Here is a 22,485-nt window from a genome sequence, read left to right as displayed (position 1 = left end):
GCAGCATTTTATTTAGATTTATTATTAAAGTTTAGTGATCAAATTTATTTACCTTAGGAGTTTCCCTAAATGAAACGGTGAAAGTAAACATGACCATGGACATCTTAATAAAGGAATGTACACATTAAGGGTGTTTGTTTACTGAAAATTGTATTAAAATCTGTTTTGTTTATATTGTGCAAAATATTTTAATTATGTTTTGTTCCGTGTCTCTGAATCATTCTAAACAACTGTAAATTAATTCAATATGGTTTAAGAGTTTATCATTCCTTTTTGGGGAAAAAGGAAAAGGTTACTAAGTCGCGTGACATACATTTTGCCCGTAGTTATTTGAATTGTTCAGAAACACTAGGTAAGTGGGTGAGCGCTGCTTTTTGTATTTTTTGTTTATTATTTTAGGGTGTGTACATTGGCGTTGCATACACTGAAGATTGTGGCCTCTTTTTCACATGTTTATTTTCATTAGTAAGTTTAGAGGGATCTTGTGTTAGTTTATGTGGCCTTTGGTTTTGTTTAATTCTTTATAAAATGATAAATATATTATTTTTTAAATACTATATTTATCATTTTATATATTTATAAATAAACGGGGCATGGCCTATGTGTATGGGCGGAGCTTAAATTTTCACTCCAAGCTAAAGCCAAAAGTAGTCTTGCAAAAAGTAGTCTTGCAAAGTGGCTGTCTTGCATTCAGTGATAGTTGGCATTAACTCAAAAAACTCTTACCCCAAAAAGATCTAAACTGTGTTTCCTACAAAAATACAAAGCAGGTTATATTCCACAGTCTTTTTCTTTTTTTTTTTGCTCGATATTATGAGCACTGCTCTGTTTAAGCAGTCGCAATATGTGTTTAGGCGGGAGAGCTCTCAGTACATGACTGTCGGAAAAGTGCATTTTTTTTTTTTTTTTTTTCGAAAACCAAAACCAACTCAACTCCGCCAAGAAAGACGTGTCATCACAATTATGCACCATATTAACCACCTAACAATTCATTCAAATATATTGCGCCAATGTGTTTTATTTATATGAGATACACATAGTGAAAGTAACTATAAAGCTGAATCTACTCTTCTCTAAGTTCACCAGCCACTTGTCTGTATTTGGGGAGTAACTTATGAATTTACGTGCTGAATCCTGCGTGTTTTGCTTTTTATGAATGAGGCAGCGGCCGCAAGTAAACATGGCGACGTCCCTCTCACGTTATAGATCACGATCACTAACATGTTTATGTGAACTGGAATATCAGGTAGGTTATGACATGATGAGCACGCGTGTGAAAATGTTCAATTAAAACAGAAAAAACTAAATAAAAGGGATACATCTGTCATACATTGCTGTTGTGGCTGCGGTGTGTCACGTGACAAACATGATGCGTCGCCACGAAAACATTAAGGGTGAATGATGTAAATAAATAAATAAATAAATAAACAGACTCCCGAGCCAGATAGAATCTTTTAAACTCACCAGTGAAAGGGTTAATAACAGTAGTAAAGCTGCGGTGGTATAGTTACTTTGCACTGCAAGACTAAAGACACGTTTTTATTCATTCGGCTTTTTTGGATCATTCACTTTTCCCATCTGTTCACATGTATAGCTGCATTGTAAAAAAGCTTTTCTTTCCTAGTAATTTTCTCTCGTTTCCAGTTCAAATATCTAAAAAATCTTGCATCAAGACCAGAAAAGAAAAATGGCATGAGAAAATGAAGTGATGTTTAAAACTCCTGTTTGAGATTATATCTTATTAAGATATTTTTTCTTACCCCATTGGCAAATAATTTAGCTTGTTTTAAGCAAACAATCAATTAATTTTGAGGTGGGTTTTTCAGAAAACAAGACTTCATTTCTTATGCTATTTCATGTGTCTAGTATGTATCTTGATTTAAAAACATTTAGATATTTGGATTGAAAACTGTTTATTATTATTATTATTATTATTATTATTATTATTATTATTATTATTATTGTTATTATTATTATAACAACATCAGCTCAGGGATGAGCTTTTTTGAATAAAAGGTTGGAAATTAATGTTTTTTTTTTGTTTTTTTTATCCGATTCATCGATTAATCGAATAAATAATCAACAGATTAATCGATTATTAAAATAATCGTTAGTTGCAGCCCTAATATTTTTTAATTAAACCAGAGTCAGCGAGAGTACACAAGATGATGATGAAACGGCCGTTAAGTTAACGTTAAGCTAGTTAGGAGCAGTGCAAACCATCGATGTGTGCAAACCGCTGTTTATGTACCAAACTTTTTTTTGTGCTGTAGCTCATCAGCAGCAGCAGCAGCCTCTTGTCCAGTTTGCTGCTAACAGAAATGAGCCAGGCCCAGTAATTGTGCCAAGCATCAGTCATGAGACCAACACACTAGAATGGGCAAGTAGAATCGTCACTAAGTGAATATAAAAATTTCAATTATTAACATTAATGAATATTACACCTGCTCAATAAAAACGCCCTGAGACAATTTATGAAATCAAATGATTGTACTACATTATTAAATCTGACTTAACTTGATCAGAAAGCTGAAAAGGGGTGGGGGGGGGGGATGAAGCCATCATTAGAAGGTAATACTGTGGTTAAAAATGTCTGGCAGATAACAGTGCAATATTTGTTTTATTCTTTATTTGTGTGTAAGGACTGCAAACAATTTTGCACAGAATATATATTCAGATTTGGCAGAAAAGGACATTGTAATGTTTTGAAGAATAGTGTTGGAGATTTAGCTACCCTTTAATGTTCTCATATTTATGAAAAATATTAGAAGTTTTAAAGCACCTTTGTCCTTGGAAAAAACTTGAGTGCAATTAGAAAATCCAATAAATGTAATTTTATACATTTAGCTTAATATATATTTGTATTTATTTGCTATTTTTTCAGGCGACGCAGTGGCGCAGTAGGTAGTGCTGTCGCCTCACAGCAAGGCTGGGTCAGTTGGCGTTTCTGTGTGGAGTTTGCATGTTCTCCCTGCGTTCGCGTGGGTTTCCTCCGGGTGCTCTGGTTTCCCCCACAGTCCAAAGACATGTGGTACAGGTGAATTTGGTTGACTAAATTGTCTGTAGGGTATAAGTGTGAATAAGCGTGTATGGATGTTTCCCAGAAATGGGTTGCGGCTGGAAGGGCATCCGCTGTGTAAAACATATGTTGGATAAGTTGACGGTTCATTCCGCTGTGGCTACCCCAGATTAATAAAGGGACTAAGCAGAAAAGAAAATGAATGAATGAATGATACTTTTTCATTTCAAGGTTTGGATATTTATAAGCACTAATTCTTTTATGATTATGATACTGTTAAACACTACATTGTGTTAACTGTTCAAATAAATATTTACTGTGAAGTACTGAATTGGAAATTACATTATTTGAATATAGTCAATCGTGAACTGAAGTGGGCCAGTCTAAGGCTTGAAACTCTAGGGCTGAAAAGGACTCCCATTGGTTAGAAACAAGATTGACTTGGTTTATTAAGTTGTAATTAACACTAAAATACGTGTTGTCATGACTTGTAAATAATTTTTTTCTATAGTATAACAGTGTCTTACATACTCATTTCATCAATCCTCTTAATAAATAGTAAATAATCTTTCTTTCAATGTCCAGCAAATTGACCAGCACAAACAACTCTCTTCCCAAATAACTCTCAATCAATGCATCTTAATAGTGTTAAATATGCTCGTTTCATGCTTGTCACAATTAAAGAGTGATCGTGGGAGTGAAAGCCCTCTGCTGTCTCCAAGTACATAAAGTAATGAGGATCAATAGGTGCATTGCTGGACACCAGATGTTCACTTCTGCCCACTGCTAACACCACAATTACAGCTTGGCACTGTATTACCTCTATGCAGAACCAGGCAATCTGTATATTACAGAGACTTACAGAAAATCTCATTACCAACAAAACAGCAATAACTACTCAGAAATGATTCATTGGATTTACTACTTTTTTAAAGGTAAGTGATTGCAAACAATTTATACAGGCTGAATTTAAACAAACAAATTGTTGAACATTACTAAATTTAATTTGCTCGTTTGAATTTAGTCCATATAAAATGTTTGCTGCCACTTGCCTTAAAGTTAGGAAATCCAATGAATGCTTTCTGTGTAGAAATAAGCAAAAAATGTATAAATAAACAATAATGGTCCTTTAACCTTACAACAACACAACATTTGAAAACAAATATTCATCACAGGCAACGCAGTGGTGCAACAGGTAGTGCTGTCGCCTCACAGTAAGAAAGTCGCTGATTCGAGCCTCGGCTGGGTCAGTTGGCGTTTCTGTGTGGAGTTTGCATGTTCTCCCTGCGTTCACGTGGGTTTCCTCCGGGTGCTCCGGTTTCCCCCACAGTTCAAAGACATGTGGGGAAATTGGGTGGGCTAGTTTGTCCATAGTGTGCGAGTGTGGATGGGTGTGTATGGAAGTTTCCCAGAGATGGGTTGCAGCTGGAAGGGCATCTGCTGCAAAAAAACATGTGCTGGATAAGTTGGCGGTTCATTCTGCTGTGGCGACTCCGGAATAATAAAGGGACTAAGCCGAAAATAAAATGAATGAATTAATGAATATTCTTCACAGAGCATACTTAATACGTACACATTTAAATTGCAAAGATGAAAAAACGTGCGGAATACATCCATGAGTATGTGTAAATAAAAGCAGGTACTGTTTCTCCATTTTTTCGTTCTATAGAAACTAGAGAACTCCATTACCTCTGTTCCACTCTTTTTTTTTTTGTCAGTGTCATAAAGACAAGTTGTGTCATTCCTGAATCAATTCCCATTACTGAAACATGACATTTCCAAATGACAAATAACAGGACAATGTCATTTATTCAGAAGGTGGAAGAAAAAAAAAAAATCTTATTAGTGTCTGAAGTGCAACATTTTCAAAAAGATGTAACCGAGTGATTGAGATGTCTCAAAAATAGAGAGAGATGCGGAATATCGTAAAGTTACCAAACTAAACACAAAAAACAGCATAAAGGAAGAAACAACTTTATAAAATAATAATAAATAATAATAATAATAAAATAAATAATGGTTGCGGTTAGAAGTAATAGTAGTAGTAGTAGTAGAATAATATAAAAGTTATTATTATTATTATCTTCATTTAAATAATTTATTTTGGATAATAAAAATATTTAATGCCAAAAAAAATTTTACATGCAAAAACTATAACATATGCTTACTATAAATGTATCACAATCATGTTGCGCTGCTTGCTTTAACCTTAAATAACTTATTGCACAACATTCAAACTTAAATACCACTTTTACACAAAATTCAACTGTTAATAGCTCTCTTGCACAATATCCTGCACAACATTGTTCAGTCTCACGTAAAAGACTTGTATATCCTGTCTTATGTGTGTAATTAAGTATCTTATAGTATATGTCATGTATAGGTTTTTAAAATAGCTCTTATGTCCAGTGTTGTGTTTTTTTTATGATTAATTATTTAGCACCGTTGTCCTGTGAGACATGACATTTTGTTCCTCTGTATGTCCACATCCAACAAACCATCTTGTGACAGTACCTTTTTTCCCTGCATAATTTCTGATTCCCCCTGATTTCTTTTTGTTGTCCATTTCATTGTGTCCATGATTGCTTATTTAGACCAATAATTAGCTGTTTTTATGCTCAACGGGGAACAACATCCGGCCCGGTCCATCACAATCAAGAGTGCCCGGCCTTGTTCTCTTGTTTTGGACAAAAGACCGCCACGAGGCAAGAGGACAATAATCACATTTAGCCATAATCAAATGGCACTTGTTCCCTCTGGGGACCAGAAAGGAAATCATTGTGTACAGTAGCTTAATATGTCAGGTGTGACTCAGGGAAATTGGAGGCAATTATGAGCATAACTGCATTCAGATGGGTGGACGGGAAGGGAGGTAATGCTTCATTTTTTGTTTGTTTGCGTGTGCATCGGGTGTGATTGATGCTCTTTTCGGTGTTGCACTGAAGGAAAAGCCATTGGGAGTTGAGGGCTCTGCTGTCTCTGTTTCAGCATTTGGAAAGGGGGTAATTTGGTGTGCATTTTTGGGATTTGTTTGTTTGTTTTAGTTAAATATATATCTTTAGAGTATTCATAATTTTTCTTTTCTACTGTTTACGTTTTATTTTATATTTTACCGATGTAGTTTTTAATTTAAACTAAATGAAAATAAGAAATACTCCCTTGGCAAATATAATAAATATCAAATATTCATTCATTAGTTTTCCTTCGGCTTAGTCCCTTTATTAATCAGGGGTCGCCACGGTGGAATGAACCGCAAACTACTCCAGCATATGTTTTACACAGCGGGAGCCCTTTCAGATGCAACCCAGTACTGGGAAACACCCATACACACAGCCAAGTTAGTTCAATTCACCTATCCCGCATGTCTTGACCGGATCAGCACACCTGATTCAGATCATCAGCTCGTTAGCAAAGAGCACAAGATCTGAAAAGGTTGTGGCACACAAACAAGAAATGCAAAATGTGTAGCGCTGGTGGTCCAACGTGGTTGAGAACCACTAGGTTAGTCTATGTTAATATTCGCAGAAATGTATACATCGGCCTTTGATGGATTTACAAGAAATGACAGGTACTGTATGAGAAAACATGGCTCAGTAACATTCGAGGTTTTTAAAAATGTACACAGCACCCTCTAGAGGATTTATGAAAACCAAAACTGCAAGATATCGTAGACCAGGGTACATATTTGTCGGTTCTCAAAAATACAGTCCTGGGCACATATTTACAATGAGCCTAGGCTGGAACTTAGGCACAATTCCACCCCTTAGCCCAGGGGTAGGGAACCTATGGCACGGGAGTCACATCTGGCTCTTTGACCAAAAATATGTGGCTCTCCAGCTGTCTCCCTTCAATAAAAAATTTAAACTGTCACTAAAAATCAGTTTCCTATTGAAAATACAATTAAAATGATCTTTTTGTATATTTTTATAGCAAAATGAATAAGAATAAATGGACATTTCATGCAATTCACGTGTGTGGCGCAGTGGATAAACTTGCTTTGTTTACTTAATAAGGGGATCCAATTGGATTTGCATTGAAAACATTAAAAGTTAAAAAGGTATTCGTTTTTATTTCATATATTACATTTTTAGTTGTGATACTTCCAAAATCATTCCGCATAAATCCGCAGATTTTTGACAAAATTCTGGACTAAAATAGCAAAAAATATCCACAGATTCGGTCTGGCCCTAGTTATAGGTTATGATTTTCAGTTTTATGTTTCTTTTCGATTAATGGCCTAGCCCTAGTCGGAAGATTTGATACAGAGGAAAAACAGTTCTCTCATATGCTTAGTTTCTAAATTACTGATACGAAAACCCACCCAAAACAAAACTTTCATCTTGATTTCTGTGGTACTTTATCATGTGAGGTGTGACTCAGGTAAACTATAGATAATAATGGGCGTAACTGCATTCAGATGGGTGGACTGGTAGCAAGTTATGCTTCAGTTTATCTTTGTTTGTGTGCATCAGTGTGATGGATGCTCTTTTCGCTGTTGCGCTGAAGAAAGAGCGTTTGGGAGTTGGAAACAGAGGAGTGGTGAGGGCTCTGCTGTCTCGGTTTCAGCGTTTGGAGAGGGGGGAGATCACGCTGGGGGAGGTGATGAGGTTATTCTGTTAGAGGACGCCCTGTGCGGCGCTCCTGATTACACAAGAGAGGCCATCGCTCTCTCTGATCAGCAGACAGCCTCAATCAGCCTCTCCTAAGAGCTCTTTCTGCACTGATGAGGCCTGAGGAGGCTTCAGTGCATGACATTTAACAAAAATATATATATATATATAAAAAATACAAATTATGGACAGCATCAAATATAAAACACCAAGTAACACCAGGCTGGTCTGTTTAACATGCATTTTCCTGAAAGTATTTTCTGAAATGTGCTGTGACTGAAACGTTGTTCCAAAGTAACTTACTATGATGCAATAACATTAATTAAGCAAAACATGCACAAATTCACAAAGTGAATAGACATTTGTGCAGAATGTGAAAGTAATGTCAAACGTCTTGCATAAGACCTTTCCCATTATTGCCATCTTAACATCACTGAGTAACTATTGAAGTTTTGATTTGTAGATTTTCTCTTTTTTGTTAAAGATTTAGTCATTTGGATGCATTTTAGGCATTTGTATGTATTTACTTGCAATCAAGCAAATATGTTCAATATATGATGGTAGTTCAGAATTTTAATTAGCTTTGGTTTTATACATCCCCTGCAAGGGGTAATCTAACTTTTAATGTATATGAAAAAAAAAAGGTTATTCTTTGGGTTTCTTCTGTTTTAGGGTTTTAAATTAGTCTTTTGTTGTTGATTAATGGTATTGATGACAGCGTGCTAATTTTGGCTGCTGTCTTTTAAAAAATTTCTTCTACCAACGTGTATTTTCTCTTTACACTGTTAAATAAGGGTATTCTGACACCATGTTACATGCATTCCTACTATATGTTGACGCACAAGAACATTTTGAATTAAATAAAGCATTATTTCTGAGCTGAGAGAGAAATGCACACAATCAGTAGAGTTTCTGCTGCGTCTCGCCATCCCACGCCCATTATCTACTACTAATTTAAGTAAATTTAAATGAGTTCGATTGGAAAATTACCTGACTGTTTTTATTTGCAAAGGTTTTTTTTTTTTTACAATTACATTTTCCATTTCTGTTCTGAATTTTGTTATTTAAAAAAATGAAACTAAAATATGTTTATAATATTTATAGACATCTTGTTTTATTTAGGGCTATTGAAAGCCTTCTGCTTCTATAATGTGATTTTTCACGAATGAGACTTGTGAATCTGTGAATTATGTCTCAAATTTAATTTTGACCTGGTGCAACTAGCAGCATACTCTTAAAAAAATACTGGACTGCTGTAATCTAAAATTTTTAATGACATTCAAACTAACTTTAGCTCAGCGACTAGGTGTCCATATTTTGGGTTTGAAAATGAAGAAAAAAAAAAGATAAGAGTAAAAACATAAAAAACAGGCAGAGATGGGAGAGAAAATTAAATAGAAAACAAGTTAGAAAAGTAACATTAAAAAAAGTAATTTACAAAAAAATAAAGGAAAAAAAAAATTTAAAGGTTGGTTGGAAAGGTGTATTTTTGTAGAAAGAGTGAGCTTATCAGTCCCAGCATTGTCAAAAATTTAATTTTGACCTGGTGCGACTGTAGCATAATCTTAAAAAAATACTGGACTGTTGCAATCTAAATTTTTCAATTAAATTTAAACTAACATGTTTTAACCCAGCAATTGGGTTTGTTCATATTTGACTGATGTTGAGTCATAACAAAGACTATAAAATACACTAGACATGTCATTTGTATAGAGTTTTGTGGAAAAGTGTAACAATCAATATATGAAGCCCCACCTTCTAGTACAGGAGTCAATCAACGATTGCTATAGACTGATGATTCTCCAGGGGAGGGGCTCGGACCGTGTGATTCGAACGTTTAGAAATTAAACTAAAGAGACAGTTTTATTTTATTGGTGATTCCTAATTTGAAATTTAATACCAAGCTTGGCAAGCAAATTGAGAATTTAATGTTTCCCCATTCAAACAGAATGCCTGGGCATACTACCCGAAAGGCGTTTCAAAGATGGCCATCGAATGAATTGACTTGCCTTAAAAGGGACTTTGTGAAAATAAGTTGCAGCAGGCACTCAAAAAAATGCTTTTTTGTTACCAAACATTCATCTCTCTTACAAAAACTGCATTTGACATAAAATACTTCTTTGTTTGTTTGCTTTTTTATTTAATTAAGAAAGCAATTGGGGGCAATTTTAAATGTAGTCTCATTTAGGCTCATTGCATTGGTACCTTTAACCATAAACTGTAAACTGTAGATCAATAGAAGAGGAATACTGGTTAGATGGGTTTGTTCAGCGAGTGACCGAGGGATTAGTAGAGCAAATGGAATTACAGGCTTCCCAAACATGTGATAAAGATTTCATTATCTTCCTCGCGCGCACACACACGCACGCGCACACGCACGCACACACACACACACACACACACACACACACGCACACACACACACACACACACACACACACATACACACACACAATGTGTCACCACACCATCAGGAAGACCTGTTTTCAGATGTGTGGTAATGGAGAATGAAAGCTGTTCAGTGCCACAAAAACACCACACTTGGAGAAACAGGCTTTGTGTTACAGTGAATAAAGTGTAAATGTGAGACTATATTTAAAATGAGACTCCTCAATTGTCTAAATCAATGGTGTGGAAAGGAAAAGTTTAGTTTAATTTAGGATGGTAATACTGAGATTTTAAAAAACGCCATTATTCCGTCATTATAAGTGTAAATTGAATAAGATTTTTCCAGAAGTGTCGCCATTGTGTGACAAATGTCAGTTTTTAGATTCCAACCCGTCTCATTTCTATGTTATGTGTCCCAAATTACAGAGTTTCTGGAACAAAGTTTTTTTCACAAACATTAGACATTCCGATTGAACCAGATCCTTTATTAATTATATTTGGAGTTTCCGAAGAATTTGAGACTTACACAGGTACAACAACAGTTTGTTTCATATGGGTTGATCTCTGCCACAAAAAAACTTATCCTTTTGTTTTGGAAGAAAAAAAGAAGCTCCAACTTTTAAACTATGGCTGACAGAGTTAAAGATACATTTCATCTGGAAAAAATCAGGTTTACCCTAATACACAAAGTTTTGTTATTTGAAAAAATTTGGTCCGCTTTTATTTCCCTTCTACAAACTTGTGAGTAATATGTTTACTATGCCTTTAGTACCTACTTTTACCATTGGACAGCGCTGGTGGGTGGTTGGTTGGGGGAATGCATGTTTATTTTTTTTTTTGTCTGTTTGTTTAATTATTATTGTTACGACTGCTGTTTGTTGTTGTTTTTTTTTTTTTGTTTCTTTTGTTTATTTATTTTTTTCTTTACAAATGTCTAATTGTTAAAATATAAGTTTTATAATTATATATTTTTAAAAAGTATATGTTCAAGTGGATGTCTGCTAAAATTTCTAATAATAAAAATATTTAAACTGAAAAAAATGAAAAAAATTGAAAAAAAAAAAAGAAAGAAAAAAGTATTGAAGGAATGGAAAGAAAGAAGAAATAAGTGCAAGAAAAAAAATAAAGTTTGAAAGTAACCCTGCAGGCACAGGACGTCAACATGTCATATTGACGTTGTACCCCAATGTACACTAATGTCATGGGGGTGTTGGATCAAGTTTGGATATGAAAAATCAGGTTGACGTCAGAACCCAATGGCAGGCCGACATCAATGTCCAATGTACAACCTAAAAATCAACCAAATATCAACGTCTAATCATGTTACACCTTGACGTTTTGTGGATGTTACCACTAAACACCTATCAGACGTTGGATTTGTCACTTTCCAACACAACCTTAATAAAAAAATATTTTAAAAAACTAACCAGATATCAATGTAATTTGACGTCGTTATTGGACATCAAAATAATGTTGTCTTTAGACGCTGGCTAGACATTGAATTTTTGTCACCTGACGTCATGATCTGAATCTAACCTAATATTAATGTGTTATGATGTTGTGTGCCTTCTGGGTAAATTTAAGAAAAGAAAAGAAATTTTTAAAAGAACAAAAAAAGATTAGACAAAAGAAGAAAATAAAAAATGAAAATGATTGAATTTCAAACAAAATGTCTAAAAAAAAAAACTTAATGAAAATAAAAAAAAAAGACAGGAGTAATAAAATAAAAAACAGGCAGACATGAAAAACTAAATTGAATAAAAAACAAGTTAGAAAAAAAGTTTTTTATAAAGTTGGAAAAAGTAAAACAAAAAAAAGAGAAAAATTGCAAAAAAAAAAAATAAATAAATAAAAAAAATAAAATAAAGCTTTAAAAAGGAAAAAAATATTAAAAAAGGGAAAAAAATGTTGGTTGAAAGGGTGTATTTTTGTAGAAAGAGTGAGCTTATCAATCCCAGCATTCTCAAGGTTAGAAAGCTGGGTACATCCCTAATGGAATCAAATCTGATTAGATAATTAGCATAGTATTTGCATAATGGCACCGCAATTCATTACCTTGCATGCGAGTTCTTCAGCATAGTGTGAGCTACAGTATTTCGGTTCCCCTCCATCCTGTAACAAAGCTCAGACTCTCCACTACCATCTGAAAAGGTCAACTCATTTACTGCCTCCTGTACCAACTAATATCTATCAAAGACTGGCACGCTTGCCGAATGCCTTACAAAAAAATAATCTCTGGGTGGTCTGGACCAGAGCCACAGTAACCAATATAACTGCTGTGCAAAGCAGACAATATTTGGAGACTCATAATGACTCGATTTCATTACAATGAAAAATTTTGCAAATGATTTAAGAGCAGAAGAATCCGACTGAATTGTGTCTTATGACAATAACAGGAAATATCTCTTAGAATATCCATTTACTGTGCTATCAGAAAAGCTCTACAGCAAACAAAGCAAAGATGGGTAAAATAGAAAAATGTACTACCATTAGGCAATCAAATTATCACAATTGTTTCTCAATGGAGAGGAAATGTCAACTTCAGTTAAAGTCTCCTTTTATCCTGAAAAAAATCTCCAAAATCACAGAAATACTCCATTAAAATATGAAGGAATTAAAACAAATAGCCAATAACAAATTTACATTTACATTTTACATTTAGTCATTTAGCAGACGCTTTTATCCAAAGCGACTTACAAATGAGGACAAGGAAGCAATTTACACAACTATAAGAGCAGCAGTGAACAAGCGCTATAGACAAGTTTCAGGTGTGTATATATAATCTGCATTGATTTTTAAGCCATTTAGGACATAAACAGCTACTTATGTATTTACTTATTTATGAATGGCATGTCAGCAGCAATGATAATTCAAACTGTATCATTTCAATAAAATATTTACATAAACAGCAGCAGCGCAGCAGCATATGTACACGTCTGAGCTCCAGGCAGTCAGCGGGTGCTTTGAGCACAAAACCCCAGAGCGCGTCACACGTTGGACAGTTTATCAAGGATGTACCGCTGGATCGCATCTCACTATAGTTCTTAAAGATAATATTCAATTAATCTTGTCTCTATCTAACGACTCTTCAGTCTTTTAAATCCATCAGGTAACGTGTCACAGCATCAGTACGGCGCTTCAACCTTTTGCTTTCACGCTTGTATTTAGTAATTTTAGCGAAAACCTGTTGGTTGTGCACCTTTTTTCCAACCAAGTTTGTCGACGACATTATTACAACACAGATCACTCTGCCTATTCATGAGTCCCATAGACAAAGTTATTGACAGGTGGTAATTTGTGTGTAACTTATCTTTATTTATTTATGATATGGTTATGGGTAAAACATAGACCATGTGGGTCAGGTAGTTGAAACAATAGGCTATAAATTATTAATTAGTTATGAATAAATTAATTATCCATAAATAATTAATTCACCACCACCTACGATGACGATGCCATCGTCCATAACGATGTTTCACATTAAACATCATACGATGCCAATTTGTTCGACATCACCCCAACCCTAGTTGGAATATTAAAAAAGTATGCAATATTGAGTGTGAATGAGAATATTTAGCTAAATGTATTTTTTTGGACAATGAAACCCTTCCAACACCCAACCATCATCACATCATTTTTTGTTTTTTATTTACACACTATGAATATTTTATTCACTTCTCTTTTTTTTTGGTGAGAAACCTGGCAAAAAAATCTGGCAAACAATGTCACAAAACTTTCTATGCAACACAAACACATTCGAAAATTTACTTTAAAGACTTCTAATGTTGTTTTAATAAAAACTGCACTAAATGCAATTGTATACAAATGTTTATTGTTGTACAAATCAGGCCATATCTGGTAAAATATGAACAAACTCAACCATGTGGTTAAAGTTGGGTTATAAATAAAATTTTTAAAAAGTAACCTAGTGTCTGAGCTTGCCATATTTTACCTACATTTTGGTTGGAATAACCCAGGATTTTTAAGAGTGATAAACCTGAATAATCTAAACTCCACACTCCTTAATCAGTGAATTAATCAACTATTAGTCAATTAAGTGCTCTAATAATACTTTGATTAATCAATTATCAAAATAACAGTTTTTTTGCAGCCTTAAAGAGACAGTTCACCCAAAAATAAAAATTCTCTAATTAATGTAATCCTCCTCCACTTGATCTAAACCGGTTTTAGTTTCTTTCTTCTGTTGAACACAAATGAAGATATGCTAAAGATTGTTGAAAAAAAATCATTGACTTATTTAAGTTATCTTTTAGGGGAATTACTAACCTACGTCACACAGGTTTAACAGTGCATACCGGTTGCAAAAAAGACTGGTTGCAATAGCAAACATGTCGTGTTATGCGGTAAGACGCCAAAATCGAAAATTATAGAAAACAAAATAATAGAAAACTTTCAATTTTACCGTACACCACACTGCTTTTAATGTCAACCACAGACGTCTTTGGCTAACAGCCATAAAAAGGGCTGAATGGAGTAAGGACTTAATTAAAAATGCTCGACTCATTTCATATCAGGTAAGTTCACGCTATGCTGAATCATCCCCATTACCTGTTTTTGATTGCAGCAATGATTTCAGCAAAAATAGTTAAAAATGGTTAATTAAACTGCGGACACTGAATCGTTAGACTGAAATGTAAAAATGTACGTTCACATACCCTGCAGTTGTTTTGCTTGTTGATGATTACCCAGGCCTTGTACACTTCAGTCTTCTTTCCTTGTCTTTGGCTAGGCAGAACCTCGGTTTTTAGCATTAAAAAGTTTTGAATCTGGCAATCATGGAACATTATTTCTTGCACATGACCACACAGAATAAAATAGTAGAAATCCAAAGACTTGTAGGCCTTTAACTTCTATCTTGTAAAATCACTTGGAGTTTCAATAAGATAGTTGTATATTTCGGGCTGGATGCTTAGCCATTTCGTCTTATCCAATATCCATTGGGAGGGTGCCATCACAGATGGACCTGTTAGACAAACGGCGCTCACTTTAATGTTAATTTCGCCGAATAACTGTGCTTATCACTGGGTGACAAGCTGTTATAATACACTGAAAGCATTCTGTAAATAATATATATGTAATATGTAATCGATATAACTTTTTTTTTAATACAACAACAAACTGTACGGCATCGGATGTCATTCCCTCCCTGTAAATGCTAGCGTTCCTGTTTTTTTTCTGCAACCTTGATGAGCGTGCATGCTAAATGTTTACAAACTGGTAATTCGCCTATAGTACTATAATAGCTGCTTTGTCCAAATATTCTTCAGAATATGTTATTTTGTGTTCAACAGAATAAAGAAATTCATAAATGTCTGAACCACTTAAGTGAGTAAATTGGGTACACTATCCCTTTAATCAGAAAGTAAATCTAGCAAATTCTGAGCATAAAGAAGACTTCTGGATATCCAAAAACTTTCATTTGACTTAATTCAATGGGACGTACATCAGAACTCTATGATCATCTCAAGCAAGTCACCTTCAAAGGAGATCTTAATAAAAGCCACAAAAAGGGGCTCCCAATTTTCCAACATCCTTAAAGAGGATACAGTACCTCAAAGAGAAATTATGATTCCCAAACCATAAAAGCACAATCTCTGAGCACCAAAATGTTCATCTGGGAACAAAAAAAGGTAGTTACATCATAGTTAAACCAACAGACAGAAAGAAAGAGGACGATATCACAAACAACGAGAGACAGGAAGGTCCCTAGAGAGCCTTCTTCATCTTTGTCCTCTGACGTTCTGCTGTTTTCTGACATATGCCTGTGCCAGAGAGGAGAACAGAGCGCTGACTGATATGATTGACTACAGGAATGGTGTCCGAGAGAGCCTTGAGGTACGCAGACATGGGCGACAAGCTCAGGGCAACACACAAAAAAAAAAAAAAAAACAGCTGCTCCCTCTCGCTTCTACCATCTACTGAACCGCAGACACAACATTGTCAAACATTACAAAGCACCACAATTAAGAAAACCTTCCAGAGGTATAACTGCAGGAGGTTTCTGAGGAAAGAATTTTAAAAAAAGAAACGTTTTAAGATTTGCGTGCTGTACATAGAGATGACGGGTTGGAAACAAATGCAGATGAATAAACATTTCGTAGTATCTTTCAGCTAGACGGAGATGCAAATGGGCTCCTAAATGGAAGCCCTTGTCGTCTTAACTTGGGCGCACAGCCAGGCTGATTTGTAATAATGTCCCCCTGTCTAGCGGAGGGATTTAACGCAGGGCGGTAGACAGAGAGTGTTGGAGACAGTGCTACAATGCCACCGCTTTTGATGCGATGCAGGCAAATACGCACTAATGCATCTGACTGGCTATACTGTATTGTCTGTCTGCCAGGTTCTTGCTGACTGCGCTCTGACTTAGCACTTAAATTGGGTTGAGAGAGAAAACTAGGTTGGCAAGTAGAATCGCAGCATATGCCCAGATTCGTTTTAGTTCATATCAGCATTTATGCGATTGAAGACTGGACTACTGTATTACGCATTTGGCTTGATCACCAAGTTCTGTATTCATCTACATATAGACTGTAGGCAAAAGGGTAACACGTTAGTATAATGGTCCATTAGTTAATGTATTTACTAACATTAAAGATGAATAATCTTGTAAAGCATTTATTAGTTCATAGTTCAACATTAACTAATACATTATTAAAATCCAAAGTTGTGCTTGTTAACATTAATTAATGCACTGAGTTAACATGAGCTAACGTTAATGAAGATCAATAATTTAATACCACAAAAAAAAAAAAAATTACTAATTAGTTGTTCATGTTAGTAACTAAATACATTAACTAATGGACCATTATTTTACCGGCAAAAGTCTTCACATATTCAGAATCTGAGTAGAAAGACTGGTTAGGGGAACGATATCCTGCGTTTATGATATTTCCTAGTTTTTTTTATACCCTTGCTTCTAAATGAAATCACAGATTATTTAAGACTGACAAGAAATAACTTCTCATGTTCAGGATGTGACATGTTGTTTGACAGGATTCTTGCTCTCAGCTAGACACAGCAAGGGAATTTAGGAGTAAACATAATATATTATTCGGATATAATAGCTATTGTATAGACAAAAAAAATATTGTGGTTTGAATCCGGCACAAGTGAGTTCACAAAAACTTAAACCAAGTATTCATTTAGCAGACGTGTACTCAAAGTGAGTAAAATATGTGACCCTGTACTGTAAAACCAGTCACATGTATATTTTTGTCAATAGCCCAGAATACATTTTATGGGGGAAAATTCATCATTTTCTTTAAGACAAAAATAAAGAAAATTTAAAAGTAAAGAAATCTTTCATCATGAAAATATTTTGTAACTTTCCTACTGTAGATATATTGTAAATATACTAAGGTTTTAGTAATGGGGATTAGTAATACTGTATGTATTGCTAAGCATTTAATTTAGACAAAAATGCAATTTCGATAATTATTTTCCATATTGAACAATAACGTATTTATACAAACAATATAGATTTCGATATAAGTTGTTAATACTTCCAGATTTAAAAAGAGTCAGAAAAATTAGAGGGTCCATTAAATGGCATAACCTTTTCGGCCAATAAATCTTCGGTGGCCAAAAATTCAGTACATCTAAAATATGAACACACATTTAGATTCCCATTGTTGCATATTTCTGCTGTCTGATTTGCTCTTAGATCAAAATAGAGTAAAAAAAAGAGCTTATCATTGTTATTGACTTAAACAATATTATATTCAATCGCAATAAAATTTATCAGCCCAGCCCTATGTCAAAGGTGGTTTTCTCTGTATTTATAGGGTTTAACAACCCTCAGATTCCAAAACCAAATTGCTGTATCTCTACCAAATACTGTCCTATCTTAATAGAAAAATAGAAAAAAGACACATTAAAAGAAAGCCCATTTTTTAGCTTTAGATGATCCTAATTTAAAAAAATATATTTTTTTGTTGTTGTTTTATGGTCCATGGTTAAAAATAAGGAACATTGCAATTTATCCTATAGCAAACAAAATTCATAGTCTAGTATCCAGTTCAATGCATTCATACTGTAATACTCAAGGTTTATTTGAAAAATAAGTTGGATTTGCATGCAACCCCTTCAAAAAAGCCATCATAACAATCATAATATTACAAACAAGATGTTAAAAAAAGTTGAAACAATTTTGCATTCATGTTTTCATAATAACTCACTGTCAATCAATCAATCAATTCCCAAAAAAAACAAGCATACCCATAAATTTTCACATTCTACACCAACAAAACAAACCAACTCTGAAACTTCAGTAAGTGTACTCAGGTCTACACCAATATTTCTACAGGGGAAGAATAAAGAAACACTAAGAAAAAAAACACCCTAAAGAAACAGGGAAGCATAAATAAGTCAACTAGTATACCAGTGTATGATTGCACCTTGGTGGTAAGACTTGGTGGTCTTACAAAAACTTCCAGCCCCATGCAGGCCCTGTCTGTTACAGAATGAAGTTATTTGGCCTCTTCGAAACATACTGAAATACTGGTTCGTGTGCAACGAAGGGATGACATGTGCTACAACAGGGAGAGGCTCAGCCCAGCAGCAAGTCATGACTAAATCGAGCCCATCTACAAGCCTCCCTAGAGAATCCAGCTATGAAATGACATGACAGCATGCACTGCTGCTGCTGCTGCTGGACAGAAATATTATAGTACTTTCATTCTCTTCTTTTTTTCCAAAAAAAAAAAAACATTAACAAAGCAGAAATCATTATGGCACCTGAACACAAACAACACTCAAAATCTCACATGCAAGATCCAAACCACAACAAACACAGCAGGTCTCAAGTAAGATAAACCCTCACAATACTGAAACAGACTGTTAATGCAACTATATATTGGACTATTAGAGAAGACCATTCATTATGTTCAGGCGTATTTCCCTTCATTTAACGATCATTTACTCATCATACTCTTGATCCAATCATCAATGGAGAGCAGCTAGCAAAAGAAAAAGTACTAAAAACTAAGATGGTAAAAACCAAGAGAGCACAACTTAAGGAAGAAAATGGTTCTGTACCTTTGCCCTTGGCTTGAGAAAGGAGATGAAAGACAACAGAGAGACGAAGAGTGTCCACAGAAGGAAAGCATGGAGAGATATGAGAAACGGTCAAAGCATAGTCCACATCTGCACATTTCAGATTCAGAATTATAGTGCACAGCAATTCAGTCAATTCAGGCATGCAACATATAATCAACCACAACAGAGCAGGTAACAGTGAAGGAGCGTAGCATACCTTGATCCGCCATCATCATGTGTGCAAAACCTTCAAGTAACAGGAAACGGTGACAGAAAGAGAAGAGCATCTTTAGGGACAGTATGTGGCAGAGCATACAGTAGCATCACATAAAATGGTTTCTAAACATCTTCAGTAGCTGTTCAGTTTTTGGCTTTAACTTCGATCTTACTTTCGTTTTATTCCAATGCATATCACTGAACTATCTGTCTGCTTCGTTCTGAAATCGACATGTTTATTTTCCCGAAATTATTCATTATTTCCACAGGGAGTGCAGAAATTAGTGGAAGCGCCATGGCTGATAGCAAAAACTAGTCGGACATGGCAAGGGGGGGGGGGGGGGGGGGGATGGGCATATCTTGCAGGCTTTAATTTGTAACACTTGACTTTTTTTTTTTTTTTAACAAATTACAAGATGGAGACTCTACTTTTTTACTCAATTTAGGTTAATTTAATTAAGTGCATTTTAATCTAAAGTGATGGCTGAAATTTTTTTTGCAATGCATTGCTTTTCTCTCGAATCAATTCCGAGCTTAGTTTGTAACAGCAGATGGCACTCTAAATGCTCATAAGGAAGAGTGGTTGTGCTTTCGGCTAAGTGTTGTTGACTTTTATGTCACAAGATCATTGCAAAAACAACTCACTATGAATAATTTTGTAATGCACTTAAACCAGTAGTCTCAAACTCAATTCCTGGAGGGCCGCAGCTCTACATAGTTTACCTCCAACCAGCTGTGTTTGATTAGGGTTAGAGCAAAACACAACAGAGCTGCGGCTCTCCAGGAATCGTGTTTGAAACCTATGACTTATCCCATTCCTAACTTGATTATTTTAGGTTCAAGATTTATTTGTAATGAATTGGATGTGAGCAGAGTATGGCTGTTTGTAAAGCATACAGCGCCATCTTCTGTTAGAAACTAAACTCAAAATCGAATTAAAATAGAAGCAGCAGCATTTTGAAATCTCAAAATCCATGCAGAATCCATTTGAGAACATTTTTTTCACCACAGCTCATTAAAAAAGGCAAACAAAAAGTTATTAAACTGTGTATTTAGCACAAGCAGAACATGGTGTTGTTGATCATTCAGGGGTGCATTTCCCAAACAACGACATAACTGGGCTGAACTATCATAGTACGATGCATTGTTAGGGAGAAGAACGATGTAGTGATGAGTGTTTCCCAAAACCGTAGTTTCTCTGTAGCAAATTCATCGTTTGAACCATGTTAGTTATAACGTAAAAAGCCCATATTGATGCTCTAAATGGGGTGGAGTAATAACTTAAGTAATTTGTGCAAATTATATTGTATATATTTACACGTACTTGAAAAAAAAATGCAATAGTAGTTTTGGTAAAAACATGCACTTGTTTTTCATATTAACTGAAATATATGTAAACGGCACATATAGGACCTATGTTTCTTTTCAAATATTGAGAATATTCCATATAAAAATCACCAAGCTAATACAAATTCTAAGCTCATATATAAATCATATAAATCATTAATGGTTGAAGGCTTACTTTACAGTCGGGTATTTATTAAAAAAAGAAAAAAAAATTCTACTTTGTTATTATTATTATTATTATTATTATTATTATTATTAAGTAGGATATTGTTTATTTTTTTGATTTTTTTTTTAAGTCTACTTTTACAATTTGACATTCAAACCACTGCAGAAATCTTCTAACCAACAGGCCTATGTCATATACAGACACATTTCTTAATAATAAATAGCCTACTATAAATTAAAAACCATTAACATATGATATATAGTTTTGTTTTCACAAGCTTTAAAGACGTAACGTAAAATCAGCTGTCAAATAATAGGTCGCCTATATAACTTTCATCATGAGCCACGACTGAAAGTGGCATACCTTTTTTCAGTGCCCTACAAAGGGAGCGCAATTGTCAATCTGAAGATCGCTAAAACTGAACTGTAAAAATACTTTGAAGACAAATTTCACCTTAGAGAGATGACTTTATTGTTTCTTTTTTTAATCATTGCAAGTTTAAATGTTGAAATGTTCTAAATGAACAGGGCAAAGGGGGGATAACTGGGAATAGAACACAACCAGGAACTCTGCTTTTAACTACAGATCCAGAGGTGTAGTTGCAAGCATACAAGTTTGCGATGCAGTTTGCAAATATTCGTTGGAACGATGGATTTGGGAAAAGCCAAATCAACAAACTATGTTTGTAATGACGAAACTTGCGACCTTAGTTGCCTAACAATGGTTTTCAGAAACGCATCCCAGATCAGTTACCATTTACAAAAATACATTTTAATTTCGTAAAAATAATTTTTTCGAAAGGACATAGTTTTAAATATTGTAATTATGATTTAAGTAGCCATGAAATAAATTCTATTTTTAGTAATGTTTCAAATGCAGTTTATAGGTTTAGCTACTACTGATTAATTCATTTATTCACTTTTACTTAAAACGTCATAACTTGATCATCGTAAATGACTCGCTTCTGTCTGCTGATGAACCAGATGCACTCAAGTCTAAAATCTCATGTTGATCTGCCTAAATATGTGTGTGTAACATCCCATAATCTAAATCAACAAAAAGTGCATACATAAAATCAAACTGTCAGAAATGTTTTACTTCTTTAATCTCTAGTTTTAATGCAAATTGTCATTATGATAACCCTTACAATAAGCCTTAAATGGCCTGTTTAAAGTTTATATTTACTCTACCACATCAATACCTTGCAAATTGCAAAACTATTTCAATGTATCTTAAAGGAGATTAAGCTCACCTGGGATGTTGTTGACCTCTGGTGGCATTGCAGCAAAGAAGACACAATGGAAAGAAGATAAAAGAAAAAAAAGGAGAGAAACATTGCAACTATTAGAGCCCACTCAAATTTCCTTTGCATGAAGACTATCATGCAAACTCTTGACACACCTGCCAGCATGCACTGAGCAGATATCTGCCCTGTGCATGTACACAGAAACCTTTATATACCCTGCATCAATCCATCCATCCACCCCATTTTCTCCCCAGGAAATAAGAAGCTTGGGTGGGGTGGGGGATCAGATCTGTGGTGTATGTAACACCACAACACACAAATATCAAAAAGGTCTAGTTCATCTTCCACATCGTACACACTCTCCCAAAGCCCACATCCACGCCTGGGTCATAAATCCAAACAGGCAACAGAACCTGCTCCCTTTAGAGAGGGTTGT

General features: G+C 34.8%; 1 protein-coding gene across 10 annotated transcripts in view; it reads right to left on the bottom strand.

Moving 5' to 3' along the window:
- nrxn3a (neurexin 3a) overlaps positions 1-22,485 on the bottom strand; it is a 584,854-nt gene that overhangs the window by 548,828 nt on the left and 13,541 nt on the right. For all 10 annotated transcript variants that reach the window (XR_008839269.1, XR_008839270.1, XM_056477510.1 and 7 more), the window contains exons 3-5: positions 22,056-22,073; positions 19,292-19,321; positions 19,075-19,086 (exon numbers count right to left, since the gene is read on the bottom strand). Coding sequence is in view for 8 of the 10 variants with exons in the window: in XM_056477510.1 (XP_056333485.1) it covers positions 19,075-19,086; positions 19,292-19,321; positions 22,056-22,073 (60 nt within the window). In the remaining 2 variants the exon portion in view is untranslated. The remainder of the gene's footprint in view (positions 1-19,074; positions 19,087-19,291; positions 19,322-22,055; positions 22,074-22,485) is intronic.

Source organism: Danio aesculapii, chromosome 17 (genome assembly GCF_903798145.1).
Source record: "Danio aesculapii chromosome 17, fDanAes4.1, whole genome shotgun sequence".
NCBI lineage: Eukaryota > Metazoa > Chordata > Actinopteri > Cypriniformes > Danionidae > Danio > Danio aesculapii.
Note: the sequence above shows the minus strand (reverse complement) of the source record. Positions and strands in the feature narration are given on the sequence as shown.